The sequence below is a fragment of the Scomber scombrus genome, chromosome 11 (genome assembly GCF_963691925.1).
Source record: "Scomber scombrus chromosome 11, fScoSco1.1, whole genome shotgun sequence".
Lineage (NCBI taxonomy): Eukaryota > Metazoa > Chordata > Actinopteri > Scombriformes > Scombridae > Scomber > Scomber scombrus.
In genome coordinates, this window is record NC_084980.1 from 23266098 (window position 1) to 23283346 (window position 17249).

Here is a 17249-nt window from a genome sequence, read left to right on the forward strand (position 1 = left end):
CGGATACAAAAGCAACGGCAGCACAATCCTGCTGGGAAATTAAAACGGAGACGAGAAGGAGGTGGAATTTGTTCTCATTTAGGAAGCCTTAATCCGACAGAAGAGAGAAGGAGAACAGCACCCCCCCTTTTTTTTCCTCTTAGACTGTTTGGGGACCCTGAAGGATGAAATGAGATTTGCTGCCAACTCATTGGGGTTTAATGTGGAAAAAAAGGCTGAAAAGAATGAAAGTCAAAGTCGACAGTTTTTTTAAGAGTCGAAAAAGTTGCTGTAATGGTCAAAGAGCTGCAACTCTGTGTTAAATTAAGATCGACTACATTCATGTGTTGGATAGAAAGTCACAAACTCAAAGTGCAAGTGAGACTTTGCACAGGAAATGACTAAAAGTTGAATCAGACAAATATAGTTTGTCACTACATCCTGAGTCTGTCTGGGTAACTTTAGACTTAAACAAACACAGAAGGGCGTTCCTGAATCTCAATGCAGAGTAAAACCAAACGTCTCCATCCATACCTGAGAGATTTGGAAGGAAAAAGGCTCTTTGTCAACCGACACTCTATCCACACCTCCCTAAAGTGAGTTAAGGGCAAAGCAATAAACACTGTGTCACTTCCACTGCACTTTGACATGCGTTAGCCCTCGACAAGTTCATCTACATTCACAAAAAAGACCTGACGGGACTATACACATCCACTTCTCTTGTTTCCACACAAAACATATGACATTAATTAACTCAATCTATTCAGACACACATATAGAAACCCCAGCAGGGATTGCTTCAGTTTGGCAACGAGAGAGTCGAGTTGACAGACAGATAGAGACATAAAGAGAAAACATTTGAACGTTGTGAAACAGCCCTTGTGTTCTGAGAGAGGATTGTTACGGAGCAGAAATGCCTGCTGGTGTTGTGAATTAACGGGGTAGCATTTGAGAAGTTATGGGGGAGATAAGCCCATTTGCCAAATTAGCTTTTTCAGTAATGAAAACATTTAAATGACTCTTGTGTTCTTTGTGGATCACTGCTTCTGGAGATCTAATGCTTTAGAGGGATGAGTAATAGAAGCTATAGCAACAAGAACTTGCAGCAGCAGCAGCATCTGCCAAGCGTTTAAAGTTAATACTAAATACTTAACAAGAATTACACCATTTTCAACTAACAATCCTGATTTTGCAGGAAATTACTGCGATAAACAGTCACAGATTCTGCAGCTAAACATCACAGCACAACTGATGCATGAAGTTACGCACCTGAAATCTCCCAAACTTTAAACCTATATACACTATATCTACTACATTGACTTTTATTTGTAATATTTTTGAATCTACAGGCAATAACAAAAGGACTTTTTTTCTTGCTGAATAGTCACTTTCCTCAATTTAGATATAGTGTTGGAAAGTATATTCCCTAAAATTTTGGGCATTCATTCATAACTTGAATATTGTGCTTCAGTCAGCATTTTACACACTTTCCCTTCACTGTAGAGTATGCAAATATGCTTTTTTTAAACCTTTTAAACACCAGCTCCACACGTTACAGATGTTTGCATCTCACATACAGTATATGTTAAAGTCATAGTTGTGATGCATTTTCATTGATTTAACTTCACAACATCATGTAATGTGGTTTGGCATAGAGCCACGAGGCGCAGCTGAAACATTAATTATAGCTTTATATTAATTAATCAATACTTTCACACTAAAAAAGGGAACCATTTCTCATAATCCAGACCCTACAGTGTTATACTCATATAAAAGTCTAATGTGTTTGTGGTATTGCTACTTTACACCAAAGTAAAGGACCTACTACTACTCTTTAAATGATACTTGTCTACTCACTCAGCTTACTGTATAATATACTCTAAGTGTTGACATATATTTCCCTCACCTCTTTGATTTGACTAACACAACCACTTCCTTAAATCCCTTTTTGTTCCTTTAGTCAGCACAGCAGCATGATTCAAAATAACTCAGAGCTCATGACACAGATAAACACTGAGTCACTCAGATGTTCACCATACTCCGTGCAGAGTAAATACAACCAATTACGCTCCGCAGACTTGAGACAAAAAGGCGGTCTGAAAACCAGAAATACACATGACCACGCCCCTCTCCTCACACACGCACAAGCCCACAAAACCAGAGAGCTAGACCTTAAGAATGATTTTGGGTCACAAGACAAAAGATTTCTTGTCTGTTATATTGATTAATGTGTTTGTTTCTTCTGTTGTGTGTGTATGCATATATCTGCGCGTATTCCTCCCACGTATTTTAATCTGTTTATCATCTGCCCACAACATGTGAGTGCATCTATCTACACGTCCCTATGGGAGGTCACCCTGGGGCGTTTTCTACCCAGACAGATACAAGACATTCCTCTAACAAGCTGAGAAAGAAAAGGCTTTATTGTCAGTGCTGCTAGCGAACGACCATTTTGACTTTATTGGTGGTGGTGGGGGGGTTGGTTTCTCGTCGTGGGTATTAAAAAAGGACAAAGATTCCCCTGGTTGCTCATCCTCCAAACTCCAAAGCTGCAAGACTGACCTCACCCGCAGACTGACCCCCGGGCCCTCGTATCCTGGCGGTGACCTGTGCCGAGCGTGACATCATGTTTTCACGGGCCTTTTAAAGCTTTTAAGTCCACAAGAAGCCAGATTTGAGACGAACAGCAGAATCACATGAATGGGTTCAAGTCAGAGTCATTTAAATTTGGTAGATCACAAAGATTTTGAGTGTGTCTTGTGACTTTTGGGACGCTCAGAAGCATGCATGTCAATTCAAAAATAAGACTCATCTATGTGTGTGTCTGTTTATTCTTTAATATTTTGCTAAGTGCCTTAATTAAAAGGCTAATACATTTGCAATTCCTTTGATGGAGTCCCTTTAAAGATAATCACTGTCATGTTTATGTAAGGTAAATTTCACACTAGGGTTAATTGGACAGGTTTTTCTGGACCTGAGGCTGTTTTCCTTTAGAGCATGGTACGTTTGCTGAGGTGCTGAAGCTGCTCTAGCTCAACTGCGGTCCAGGAAAAACAAATTCCAGTGACTCCTTTGCAAATTTGAAAGCCAAGTACTCCACAAACTAGAAGCTGAATAACATGATTTGTGTCACATTAGCGCCATTTGTCATAAAACATACAGTGTGTACAAGTTTAAAAACATATTAAGAAGATGTTTTGATGGGACTGATTTCAGCAATCATCTCTCAATCCTTCTGGGAATGCGCGCACTGAAAGAGCTAATCTGTTGAATGCCTGCATTGTTACGATTTCTCCTTTGAAGTTGCTGCTGCATTATGACATGCCACACACCACGGCATGACCGATTTTCCTTGCTTTTATGTGGTATCAGGACCAGAGTGATGGTTAAGATAAAGAGAAAACCATTTCTTACACCCCCCAAAAAATGTGTATTTTTTCAGTGATGTGATGATATGTGTTAAAATCCATGTTTCTGAAGGATTCTGGTGTGTCAAACAGAAAAAAAACAGACTTGCAGTATGGATGAAGCCTGAGCCAAAGCCTGAATACTGCCTAAGACTTGGAGATTTAAAAGTAGCCATGTCCTACTACCATCACAGCAAAAGATCCTCTCAAATGTGATGCCTATACGCTTCATTGGATATATTCTCGAAACGTATTCAACCAGCAAATCCGGCTATCCATCAAGCCGCCCATTTACTGACATCTTTGACATTTTTAATGCTTAACTTTATATTAAACATTCACAGCGGGTCTAAATATGTCGAGCTTTAATACAAGATTAAATGACAACCAATAGGAGCGGTGCGCAAAAAATAGTTCAAAATGAGCTTTATCGTCTCAGTTAAATCCAACCGTTTGACTTTGATAGGAGCCCAGCTATTGTGAACGGGAGTGTGTGCTGCTTTCAGAACATCTGGAATGTATCAGCGAGTGCATCCTGTAATTCCTGGGATTGCAGCTGTGTAGTGTGTGTGTGTGTGTGTGTGTGTGTGTGGGTGTGTTTGTGTGTGTGTGTGTGTGTGTGTGTGTGTGTGTGCGTGTGTGTGTGTGTGTGTATGACGTTGTTGACAGGGTTTCCCCCTGCTATCCCTCTGCCAAAGTCTCTCCTCGTTAATCTGCTCGTTAAGGATCTAATCTGACATGTGTTTTCATTTTTGTGTGCGAGTGTGCGTGTGTTTGTGTGTTTGTGTGTGTGTGTGTGTGTGTGTTTGTGTGTGTGCAGTTCACTGATGAGCAATGGTCCCACAATAGGTTTGATTATGTTCACAGCAATTTGTTGGTTTCATTGTGTGCGAGTGCTTGGGTGTGTGTGTGTTTTGTATTCGCGCTATTTATTCTGCCTTTGAATGCATCAGTGCGCGTTCCTTATGTGTGAGCTGATTCCTATGAAATTGTTTAGAAAAGCGACTCTAAACATCTGCACACTTGCATAAGAGAAACAATAGTAGGACTCAGAGTTCAACCTTCTTTCCATTAGACAAATATTTGCTGCTGAAAGACAACAGTCAGCTGGTGAAAGTCTGTTTATTTCCAACACTGTTCTCTTATGATTTACGATTTTCAGAGGTCAAAATCAGACATAATATTAATCTTTACCACAATTGCAACTGTAGACACAACTTCCTGCTCAGTCATTATTTTGTGTGTGTACTTTCTTTTTAAACATGACGAGGAGTTCAGGTTGCACACAAAAGTTTAAAGGTCGCCGTCATTTATCCAAATCAGAGAGAGAGGGAGAGAGAGAGAGAGAGAGGGAGGAGGAAGACTGAAAGAAGGAGAACATATGGAGAGACTGGAGGAGAGAATGGGATGAAAACAGGAACATGATGAGCGCACATTGAGTTCAGAAGGAATGCAGAGAGACTAAACGACTGAGAGAAAGAGAAAGTGATGAAGGAGGAGGGTGATGAAAAAAAAGCGATAGAACAGCCTAAAGCTGGAGGAGGAGGAGTGGGAGTGAGAGGTCTGTCACTGAGGTCGGGATTAGACTTGACCGTGCCACCAGCCTAAAGCTCTTCGCCTCTACCATTCTGCTCTCTTTTCATTCCTCTTTTACTGTTTTCTCTTCACATTCCCTCCGCTTTGCTTATCATCTCAGTGATGACACATTCTATCCTTTCATAAACAACCCATTTCCCTATCAGTTGCCATCTCTATTTTCCATACTTCTCTCGTATTTTCTCTTTTATGTCCACTTACCAGTTTAATAATTCCAATAGCTCCTGTGAAGATGTTAAGATTTGATCACTATGATGATTTTCTGATCAAATACTTGATTTAAACTCAACAGTAGGGAACCTCAAACTACTTCAGTGCCATCTGCAAAAAAAAAGGGTGTTTCAGAAACCAAAAAATGGCTTCAGAAATACATCTGTACCTGTTATTTTCATGCTTTTCACCAGTTTAAACCATTTGAGTAATTAAATCTTTCTTGGTTGATGTGCTGTGTATCTGAACCAAACCCAAACTAAACAAAGCTAAGAGGGAAATAAAAGATTGGTCTTAAAGTCATTAATATCTACAACTGCTCTGCTATCAAGGCTTTGTGAACATTTTCCATTATACAATAAACATTTGTGAAAAATTACAAATACATCAGGGCAATTGGGAAAAATGGGAGTGAGATTACACAAGACGGGACGATTGCTCACTCAGACTACAAAAAGGAAAACAATACAATTATCCATCTTTCATTGACCCAATTCTCACAGCTCTGTTATACTTCAGAATAACAAATAGAAGGATCACGCCGAACAAGAAACCAAATTATTTTTGAATGCTCATGCCTCAAATTTCCTTGGAAGCATGCCACGGGCTAACCGTTCTGTGACAGCGGCACATTCAGTCTTCCTGTTTTGTTGGTCGCTGCGGGACTGAAAAATACGACCATCTGGAAGGGGCGCTTTTATTTTTCTTTGAAAGAGGCAAAGTCAGACCGAGTCAAAAGCCACATAAAAAAAGCTAAGATTCAAGAGAATATTTTTGATGTGGAGCATTTTTTTGTGGCTGTGGTACAAACACAAGACTAGACGACCGATGGTGGAGTCGCCGACCAGCATTGTTTTGTTCTGTGACAGGAAGAGGTCATCAAGAATGTGCAGAGAAATACAGTTTATTCAACTGTACATCCGTCATCCGGCATTATACCCCACAATCCTACCAAACATCTGTTGATTCATTTATCTGTGCTGCCATTCTTTTCATTCAACAATCCATCCATCAGCTCAGCCATTGATCTATGATTTGATTCATCCATCCATTCCTCCATCCTTCTATCCATCACCCGCAAACCAATTTATCCATCCAATCATCCATTCACTCATTCATAAATCCTGCCATCCTTCCATTAGACAGCAGTTGATCTAATAATCAATAAATCCACAAATCTAGGGCTGCAACTAGTGATTATTTTCATTATTGATTAACCAGTAAGTGCTTTTGTCTATAAAATATCATAAAATTGAGGGAAATGATAAGATATTCAGTTAAATTATGGTAATGATGAATTCATATTATATTATATTCATTTAAGAGTTTGGATCGAGAGAATTTTGTCATTTTTTTCTTGTCTGATGACTAAAGAAGATGTATTGATTATCTAAAATGGTTTAGATGTATTTTCTGTTGATCAAATAATCGGTTAACTGACTAATTGTTGCACCTTTACATAAATTAACCAATTCATCCATCCGTCCCGCTATTGATTTATCTATCCGTCATGCCATCCTTTCATCCTCATTCAACAATCCAACATCAGCACTATCCATTAATCGGTGCATTGATCCATCCATTCTGCCTTTCAGCCATTTGTTGATTATTCGTCTTCCATATGTCAACCATCAATCTATCCATCGTGGGATTCATCCATCCATCCTGTCATCCTTTTATTCCATCAATAATAATCCATCCATCTGTTGATTCATCCATTCATCACGACATCAAGCCTAATCTATAATCTAACAACTGATTTTATCATTGATCAGCAATTTATATTATCAATATTTCATTAATCCATCTGTTTATACACCCATCCATCATCCAGCAGTTCATCTATTCATCCATCTATCATTTAAAGGATCTGCCTGTAACCCACATATCAATCATCCATCTATCCATTCATCCATCCATTGATTGATCCATCTGTTATCTATTTATCGATTGCTCCACAAATCCATCTTAACATCCCTCCATCCAACAATTGATTATTTATTTATTGATTCATCCTGTCATCTTTCTATAATCAAACAGTCCATTCATTCTTCATTCATCCATCCGTCCATTTCTCTACCAAACCCTTTACTGAAATATGTCTGAAATGCTTTATAGATGCTCGGTTCTTTCTTTAAACCCATGCTGTTCAGCGAGTAACGGTAAAACACTGAAAAAATGAAGTGATTTGAAAAGAACATTTACAGTATAAGCCTCTCCACACACACACACACACACACACACACACACACACACACACACACACACACACACACACACACACACACACACACACACACACACACACACACACACACACACACACACACACACACACACACACACACACACATATATAAGACACACAATTTCCTCCCGAGTGTGTGTTTAAACTCATGTGACACCTCCAGGCCTGTCTGTCCTGTGTCCCTGCTTGAGGATGAGGAAACATCTCTTGACTAATCATGAAGCATTTTGCCTGGAGACTCACCAGAGGAACAACTGGTCCTCCCATCACACTGTAGAGGAATTTATAGCATCTACCTCTATTTTCTCTCTCTCTCTCTCTCTCTCTCTCTCTCTCTCTCTCTCTCTCTCTGTCTTCTTCTTGTTCTGTCTTTCACCCCTCCAGCCTCTGTTCCCTCTGGGTTGAAGCCTTTGTTGCTTCTGTCCCTGTAATGTCGGCAGGATGCAGAAAATGTTAAATCCGTTGAGTTTATTTTTTACTGGGAGGAGTGGGGGCTTAAGGAAGAAGAAAAAAATCCCCTTTCAGATCCTTTTAAAGGGTTATTTATCATCATGTGGTGGTCAATGCATTGTAGTTATTCTGTGATGAAGTGCTGTAATTAACTTTGCTGCTGTCTCCACTTTCCTTCAACAAGCCTTATCTACCTCTGTTTCAGTTCAGGCACTAGTGGTCTGAACTTGACTTAATTTGTGGGTTTTACACTAAGTAGCCAGTTTATTATGTGCATCTAGCTAAAACTAATGCTAATCTTATCTTCCTGAAGGTTAAAATGTTTCCATTATTTTGTCCTCTTACGTTGAAAGTAGTTGTAAATATTAGAAACACCTCACTTTATAGGAATAAAACTCAACAGCACTAAAACCTCCAAAATGACCATAAAGCTGAATAAAGCATGGTGATGTAGAGATTATGATTGTATGACACCTTTAGCAATAGTTTCCTTCATTTTGAACTCTTAAACTCAGCACTGTGAGACACATTTGCAGCTGGTTAATGCAATTTAAATTTAACACCATGTAAATCTACTTAACCTATTTGAGCAGATCTCCTTAAAGTGTCTAATCCGGTGATTTCTGTCATGAATTTTGCCATTATGAATGCTGCTGTGACATGTAATGGTTTTCTTCTGAAATGACTGTTGAACAAAGATGTCTTCGCTACCATCTGTTTTAACTCCGTTTTTAACTAAATCAACCTGTGGCTGATAGATGCATCTTATTTATAAAAAAAGGAAACGTCTTAGGAAGGTGTTGTTCCATCTCAAGCTCCAGATGGGCCTCAATGCTCCTCCTTGGTGTACAGTTTCCAAATGTCTTGAACTCTACTGGAGATATGAACACATTCCTCCCAAAACTATGCAGTATATTTCCTCATCTGGTGCTTTGATGATTTTCTAGTGTCTAAAATCTCCCAGCTGGGTTCAGATCTGGTTACTGTGAAACAATTCAGTGGACCCTCGTGAGGCATCTGAGCTTGTTTTGTTCCTCTAATCGTTTCTTTGGGATTTCTGCGTGACATCCATTTGTATTTGTATACTGAATTTAAGATTATGTCATTTATTCACTGAAGCGATAAAAGAAGAAAAAAATGGACCATCGAGTCCAATAAAATCACCCAAATCGGGAAGGTAGGGTGGATTTTATCTGCTGTTTATCATGGAGTGTATCAATGTTTGTCTCTTTATGCGTCACTGTTACTACATAAATACTGCAGAAAAGTACTGTAATGAGAATTTGCAGGGCGTTATTGTGTGTGCGTGCACCAAAGAGCGCACATGAAACATACTGTAAGTGACAGAAAGTTTGGGCCGCCTGTGTGTCTGTATGTGTTAAGTGTGTTTGTTTCGTGTGTGTGTGGCGGCGCAGACTTTGCCAGTGAAGCCTCGTGTAGGAGGAAACAGTTCAGCCAACTCCTAAAAAGATGTCCCAAATTATCCCGCCACCAACGCATGTTCCTTACCAGTGCCTCTGCTCTATTTTACCGCGCTCCGCAGGGATTCACTTTGTCGGCCGGCGCTATTTCAGACGTGGACATGAGACAAGGCTTGTTCTGGTGCCTCTCCAGATTGGCTACGGAGGCAGAGCCGTCAAATCCGAGAGTGTGAGTCTGAACAAAAGTGTTACTGCTTCTCGTCTAAGCCACCGTCTGTTCACTGAGCGCAGATTTTGTCACTTGAGAGTTTGTGGAAGTAAAAGGTCGTCGTTGGAATTATCACCAAGACTGACTGTTTTACAGGCCTTGTGGCCCACACATTAATCGTTTCAACCCCCTAAGTTCATCTTGAAAGATACTACAGTGTTATTCTCCAACTTTCATCAAGTTTATGATCCATTACATGATCCATTATATTCTTCTGACAACATAAAGCTTTACTCTATCCTTTAAATATTGTTGTTTTTCATATTTAGGTGTCTGCTTTCTAAGATGGTCGGTAATCAAATTTTAGTTTAGTCTCAGTTTCCTTCCTCACATTACATTACGCACGCAAGCAACATTTGCTGGCTTAAAAATATGTATTTATAAACACGCTGTAATTAGGGATCGTAATTACAAACTCTGGGTCATGAGGGCGCACGGGGAAGATATTTTGTGACACAGATGTCGGAAATGAAGTCGGCATTTACTCACAGACGCCTGTGCTATGGCTTCTTTGTTTGGCTGGTTAACTGCAGACATGTTTCACAGCACTCAAACATGTTTGTTCCATTTTGGTCCAGTAATTTAATTATGGGACTGGGAGAAACGGGCATGTGGCCACATGTTATCTGATGAAGGAGGCCAAGGAAGTGCCATTCCAACAATACATTTCAATTGGGAGAGTGTGTTTGAGCTGAAGCAGTGGGACAGCAGGATGTTAAAGAAACTGTCACGTAACCTAAGTGCAAGTGGCTTAACGACATCAGTTATTCATTTAAGCCATTTATCAGGCAAAAGAAGGGGGCAACATACCAAACAGTCGCTGGTTTCAGCTTCTCAAAATTTGAGGATTTGCTGCTTTTCCTCTGATTGTAAATTTAAATAGCTTGGTTGGACAAAACAAGCAATTTACATCTTCTAAGGTTCTGGGAATCTGTTATTAATGTTTGTTTTATAGTTTTCTGACATCATAGAGAAACATTTTTTTATTATCAATTAATCAAAAATTAAACATGCTGCAGCTCTAGTTTTTAATCTTACATTTCATCACTGTGTGAACTAAACAAAGACATTTCTGTTGATGAGAATTTAGATTTAGTTAATGATCTTTACTTGCTTGTGGTGCTTAAAAAACCTCATGCTGCCCAGTATAATTTTGATTAATAGATGTTTAGGCCCATAAAACTTCAGAAAGTAGTGAAAATAAGCCTTCACCGCCTTCATTAGATGGCTTGTTCTGATCAAAAACTCATAGATTCTCATAATTTTCAGTTTTCAATGATTTAAAACAAAGAAAAGCAGAGTTGGAACCAGACTGCTTGGCCTGAAAATGTCTTAAATGATTAACCAATTTACATAACTGTTTGACTACCTAACTGATTAACAAATTGTTTCATTTTCATCACACCTCCCTGCAGAGACATCAAAAGATCTGGAAATGGTAGAGACTTCTGTCTTGCTCATGGACATCCTCGCTGGTCCAGTTGTCCTCTGATTGTACACTTCAGTCTCCACCAGTAGAGGTTAATGCACAACTTTTAAGACATCATATTCATCATAAATCATTGGATTCTGCTGCTGTTTCCAATCATGGCGTTGCTGACAGTAGTATCACATTTGGAGAAGTTGTTGAGCCCAGTGGCCTCAAACAGCGAAATAAAACTCTTAAATATCATCTCAGGAAATTTTTAAGTGGGGACTGCGGTCTCGCCAAAGGCTTAAGGCCCCCCTCAATGGGCATATTTCGAACATTTGACTCATGCCCAAAAACAACACGGTTCCTGCCAAGTCAGAGAGCTACGAGCTACACCCCATCATCATCCAACATAAGCTCACACAACAAATAATGAAACCAATCGAGCAAAACGGACGCCCCTAAGAAAACAGCCAAATGACATGTTACAATGGCTGCAGGGTGGTCAGGATGTTGAGCTGTCACAGGTTTGAGTCCTGCTGCAGTGAATGTGTGTCAGTCTCAATTGTGGAAATGTTTGCTCTTTTGACTGAGGCTCAACAAGAAGTGGAATCAGTCACTTGCAGCCAAAAGAACACAGACAATCACATGGAAAAATACACTGGACACTTGACTAGAAAAGGCTCTACAGATGCATAAAAAGATCAATTTGGACATCTTGCCTATTCCTACATACAGTACACATGACCTACATATTTTTTTTTCACCATTTAGACTGGAATAACCTCCTCTGTCTTTGTCAGATGCAGGATCCTCATCTGCTGATTGAATGAGAACAAAACTAAAACAATTGGCTCATGATAACTCTGAAATAGCTAATGAAATGGTGATATTTCACTTTACAACTGACTTATTCCAGCACATTAACCTATGGAAAAGTAATTTAAGCAGACAATAATACTCTGTTGGTGGCGTACTACAGCGCCAACCACTGCTTAAACTTTTATCACCTGGATTTATTAACATTTCATTAAGTGCTTAAACAGCATTATTGCATACTTATACTAGTCCCTGAGCTATTACGCAAAATAAGGTCTACTGAATGAGATTTTCCTAGAGAAAGCTTCCCAACACTTTAGCTTGCAACACCGAGGTAGATGTGTAATCCACTGAATGACACACAATATCCACTATCTCTCCAGATCGCTAATGGTTTATTAGTCCCTTGGTGGTGAAACATGATCCAATAGTATTGGAGGACCCCATCTGTGAGACAGTGTTGGACAGCCAGTCGTGATTTACACAGGAGCCGTTTATGGAGCTTTTAAAGAAGACAGAGGAGCCGACATAAAAACAGGCTTATTTATGGAAGAGCAGCCAACACATGGGCTGTTGTGTGGATTCACACAATCCAGTGTGTGTCTCTGGGTCAAGGAGGAGGAGGAGGGTGGGGGGAGTGGGGGGGTTGTGTGTGCGACTGGAAGGATGCTTGTTTTCATGTTTTGTAGGATAGCGCACAGGAAAGAAACATCAGTTGCGTGCAGGAATGTGGTGCATGTTCGAGTGACTGTGCATAACATGCAGTCGTGTAAGAACAGTTTTTGAATGTTTATAACCCAAATTGCCCAACGCCTGGCCACTGCAGAGCCATAAAAGCCAGTGTGGAAATAGGCAAGTAATGTTAATTTCCATTATCATAACATGTCAGAAAACAGTGAGAATCTCCATCACAAGTTCACAGATCCAAAGCTGATCATCAGATTGCTTGTTTAGTCACACAAACAGTCCAAAACCTGCAGATAATCTATTTACTACGACAAACAAATGCAGCAAGATTTAGGTTTCTGTTTCAACATCATTTAACTTGCAAAAACCTGACAGCACTTATAATAATTGGCAGGATTAGGAATTAGAATTTACTATTTAAGATTGTGTTCCTACAAACAAAAAAAAGTCTAGTTACCTCGGTTCCTCCCTTCAAATACAATACAAAACTTCTGCCTCCAAATTAAAAGTAAACACCATTTTCTCCATACCTGCAATATGCAAACTGAACCCCATCAATAAAAAGCTGCTGCAGCCGAGCTTTGCCGGGTTAACTTTCCTCTAAACTCCTGCCAAAAAACCACCAGACAAATTCCATAAGACACCCTCCTTCCTTATCAAGTATGAATTACAAAACCCATCAAACCCCATTTCCTCTGAAGTAATTTCCAGCAGCCTAAGTGCCATATCTCATCCTCATACCCCCAGTTCCCTGGGAGCAGATGTATAACTCCTTGGCCAATAGGTGGCAGAGTTTCACGCTGTATCCAGGCAGGATTGAGGAGAGAGTGAGGGAGGGTGGAAGAAAGAGAGAGGAGAGAGGGGGAGAGAAAGAGAGAGAGAGTGGAGTGAACTCTTACTTGCAGTCTCTGTCCTCCAGATCAAAATGCGGATTGAAGTTGATGAGGATCTTCTGACCCGGTTCTGGGGCTGTTATCACCCACACGCACTGCTGGGAAGGCGGGTAAGCGCCCGGATAGCCAGGGGAGGTCAGGTAGTCCGCGTTGTTTATCAATATATTCCCTCCGCATGTATCTCCACCTCAAAAGAAGGCAGAAAGTTGTACAGTTAGTGGAAAGAAATGGACTTTCTGGGCACTGAGCCTCTGACTGACAGCACATCCCCTCGGTATAAAATAAGTCTATCAGCATGGATGGAGTGGGGATACTATGAGACTTCCAGCTGGGGATCATCATAAATCCAAATATCCACCCTACTAAGTATTGTGCCATGACTGCAACTATAAATTCTCCTCACAGAATATTTTTTACTACCATGTGAAAGATGATATAAAACTAATTTACCCAATTTAAGAAAAAGGTGTGGTAAAGTGAGGCGGATTCTTACGCATCCATACTACCATGTGAAGGTGTGATTACGCCCATGAAGGGTGAGGTGTGCTCGGCTGCCGTGAGTCTCCAACATACAGCCAAAGATGATTGAATTTAATTTTCCTAATGAATGATTTATTACATTGCTTGCAGCTTATGTCAGGCTTCAATGGCAACATGCGCAAAACGCTCAAAAATTGCGCCTTTGAATGGCTGAAGCGCGAAGAACGGAGAGGAAGAAAAATCACCAATATTTGTAATAATGAGAGTATTTATGCCTGTGATAATACATTGGTAGTTTCTTCTGATTGTAACGTACTTTGTGTTGTATTCAATCTCTTCTGGTATCACTAAACACTCCTATAATAATCTTGTTTTTGGTGAATTTAGTATATTATCAATTCTTTTACATGTTAGGATAATACAGTAAAACACACATATGGTTTAACATGAAACCCTGCAGACGTGCTCTCATAGGAACAGCCGAGGCATAACAGGTGAGAGGCAACAATGGTGCAAAATGATGCAAAAATGGATCAACATTCAGCCAGACTGCCTGTTGTAAAGCCACATGTATTCATACAAGCAGACAGTCAACACCTACCATTCAGAGTCCACGAAGCAACGGAGATGACTTGGGTGCACAGGAACAATAGCAATCCACTACACATCCTTAGATTGTACAACACAGACATTCTGGGAAAGGAACAAAAAAATAAAATAAAGACAAACTGAGGTGAAAAAATGTCCAAGGAGTTTATCCCAAAGAGAAAAATTAGCCGGAAAAAATGTCTCAAAGTAAGAGATCTGGTTGTTGTGGGGTCCCCAGCATCTTGTGAGCCTCAGCACCAGATCCCCGCGTCTGTCAGGGAACAACTTGCCATCTCCTTGGAAAAAAAGAAGAAGAAAATAATCCAAACGCAGGAAACAAGACGATGATTCAAGAGGAAAAATCCGTTCACCAAAAAGTGTCAGTGGTGCGCCCCCGATTCTTTATAATAAATCTCTCACTTCAGATGCCAAACAGGGATGTTAGACGTACTTCCAAGTTGAAAATTTGAAATAATTAAAAAAAAAAGAAATCACTAGTTAACCAGCATGATCATTGAAAACCAATCGCGGGGAACATCTGAACGTGTGTCTCTCTCCACAGATCTGTTACTCCTTATTTCAGTTCAGCTCTTCCTCCTCCTCTCTCAGCTACTGACTGACTGACTGACCGTCACAGCAGAAATGTCAGGGAATACGAGGCGAGCCGTGAAAGTAACAGAGGAATTTCCACTCCCCAAATTCCTGCTCCGAGACGCCAGTGCGCGCAACCAGCAGCGACCGACCGCTATGAGGGGCTGGAGCAAACTGACACCGGTGCGTGCAGGGCTGGAGCAGGAAAAACTGCGCACGCAAATTCACGTTGGCATGTGAGTTTAGTAGAAGGTGTGGGCAGTGTACATGTAGCGGGGTGAGTCCTCATCTGAACCAATGTAAAAGAAAATAATAATAATAATAATAATAATAATAATAATAATAATAATAATAATAATAATAATAATAATAATAATAATAATAATAATAATAATAAACAGGAGCAAAAGACCACAGAGAGATTTAATTGTTGCGTCTTTGGTGATCTACATCTGTTCATTCGAGCCATTTGTCTAATATATCCATAATCTGCTCTCTTTGTTCCTATAATAAACATATGTTTGCTCATTTTGGTTGAATTATTGAAAACATGTGGTTGTTTTTTATTCGATTTTGCTCCATTTATATAAAGTTAGTCAAAATACAAACTAAGAATGCTCCACTTTAATGAGAAACTTTGTCTCTGATTTTGAAATATTGAAAAGTGATCACCTCAAATATGAAGAGTCCTTAAAACTGACATCATTACGTATGAATAAATAACCCAGAATGGATTTTTTGTACCTATTGCTCCATTTTTATCCTAAATAAGCTTAAATAGGAAACAATGAGCCTTACTGCCATGTTGATGAATCCTGATTAGAGAGAATTGGGTTATTAGATTCACATTAACGTGATATGCTATAAAATAAAAGGCTGAACATGTTTATAGAGGGAGCTGTTTACTGACAGCCTACTGAATGTCATATTCATTCATCACTCCTGTTGTTCAGTATTGTATATAGCAGGCAGCAATTCATTGTCATTAACCACTCTATGTATTATAAAATAAATAAATAAATATCAGGAATAGTAATGTATCTTCATACTGCTATGTTAGTGCATTACAGGAGTTAATTTGTCATCCATCCATCTTCTTTCCGCTTATCCGGGGTCGGGTCGCGGGGGCAGCAGCCTAAGCAGGGAAACCCAGACTTCCCTCTAATTAATTTGTCATAAAGTCCCAAAACATGCCTCATCTACAGAAGCTATAGTGATTTCCTTCATTTCCCAGAATGCCTTTTACCAACCACTAGAGAGCATGCCTGAACTTGTTGCACACAAGTGTTGGTTTGTATTTTGAGAAAGCAATATTGATAGTGATGAAGAGCAACGGCCACACAAAACACATTGTGTGTGTTTTTTTGTTGAATTGTAGTCAGATGAAGATAAAGACAGAAAGTGGAATCTAAAAACAGGATCCACTACGACAGATTAAGGATGAATGATCGTTGGCATTGGTGGAAAATGGCAACAAGACATCATGATTAGATTGAAGGTTTTGGATCAATGAGGTTTTTTTGTGTCCATGTGGTTTAGTCAAATTTAAAGGGGTTAACATTTGAAAATAAACATATGAATACCTTACACACATGTTTTTTTCTTTTTTGTGAACCCATGTAAATAGAGGGGAGTGTTTGGGCAATACAGGGGCTTTGGGTGGAGAAACAAGAAAAATGATATTCTATTAACGTCTATTAATGACGATGAGTTAACAAAAAAATAATTAATGTTCTAATATTTTTTAGGGTCCCTGTTCATGTCATGGATCCTTAGAGTTGTCCTAACTTTTCACTCCCTTACAGCGCCCCCTGTTTGTTGCATGCACCCCTCTTCTCTATCTGTATTCTGTCTCTCTGCACATTTCAGCCATAAGATAAAGACAAAAAATGCCCCCCAAAACATCTCATTTTAGGTGAGTGGGGATGTCTTCATGTGGTAAACAACAGAAGACCCCAGGTGCTACTGTGTGTAATTAACGAGAGCTTGCTTGTTCAGCACAACTTCGCCGGCTAAAAAAAGATTAAAAAATATGATTATCTGACACTTATAAGAGCTGCTAATGGCTCACCACATTGTACTAAACACAGTGTGACAATTTATAGTAGCGAGCTTTAAGAAACAACAGGCCTTTTAGTTTGCAAGTGTCAGCCTTCGAATCGTCACTGAGAATCGCACAAAATAAGCCAGCGTCTCAGGGG

General features: G+C 39.7%; 1 protein-coding gene across 1 annotated transcript in view; it reads right to left on the minus strand.

The window, feature by feature from the left end:
* Positions 1 to 15147, minus strand: part of LOC133990402 (neuropilin-1a-like) — an 82464-nt gene extending 67317 nt beyond the window's left edge. Inside the window, exons 1-2 of the mRNA XM_062428707.1 lie at positions 14471 to 15147; positions 13396 to 13576 (exon numbers count right to left, since the gene is read on the minus strand). Coding sequence (XP_062284691.1) covers positions 13396 to 13576; positions 14471 to 14561 — 272 coding nt within the window. The 5' untranslated portion in view covers positions 14562 to 15147. The remainder of the gene's footprint in view (positions 1 to 13395; positions 13577 to 14470) is intronic.
* Between the last annotated feature and the right edge of the window lie 2102 nt (positions 15148 to 17249).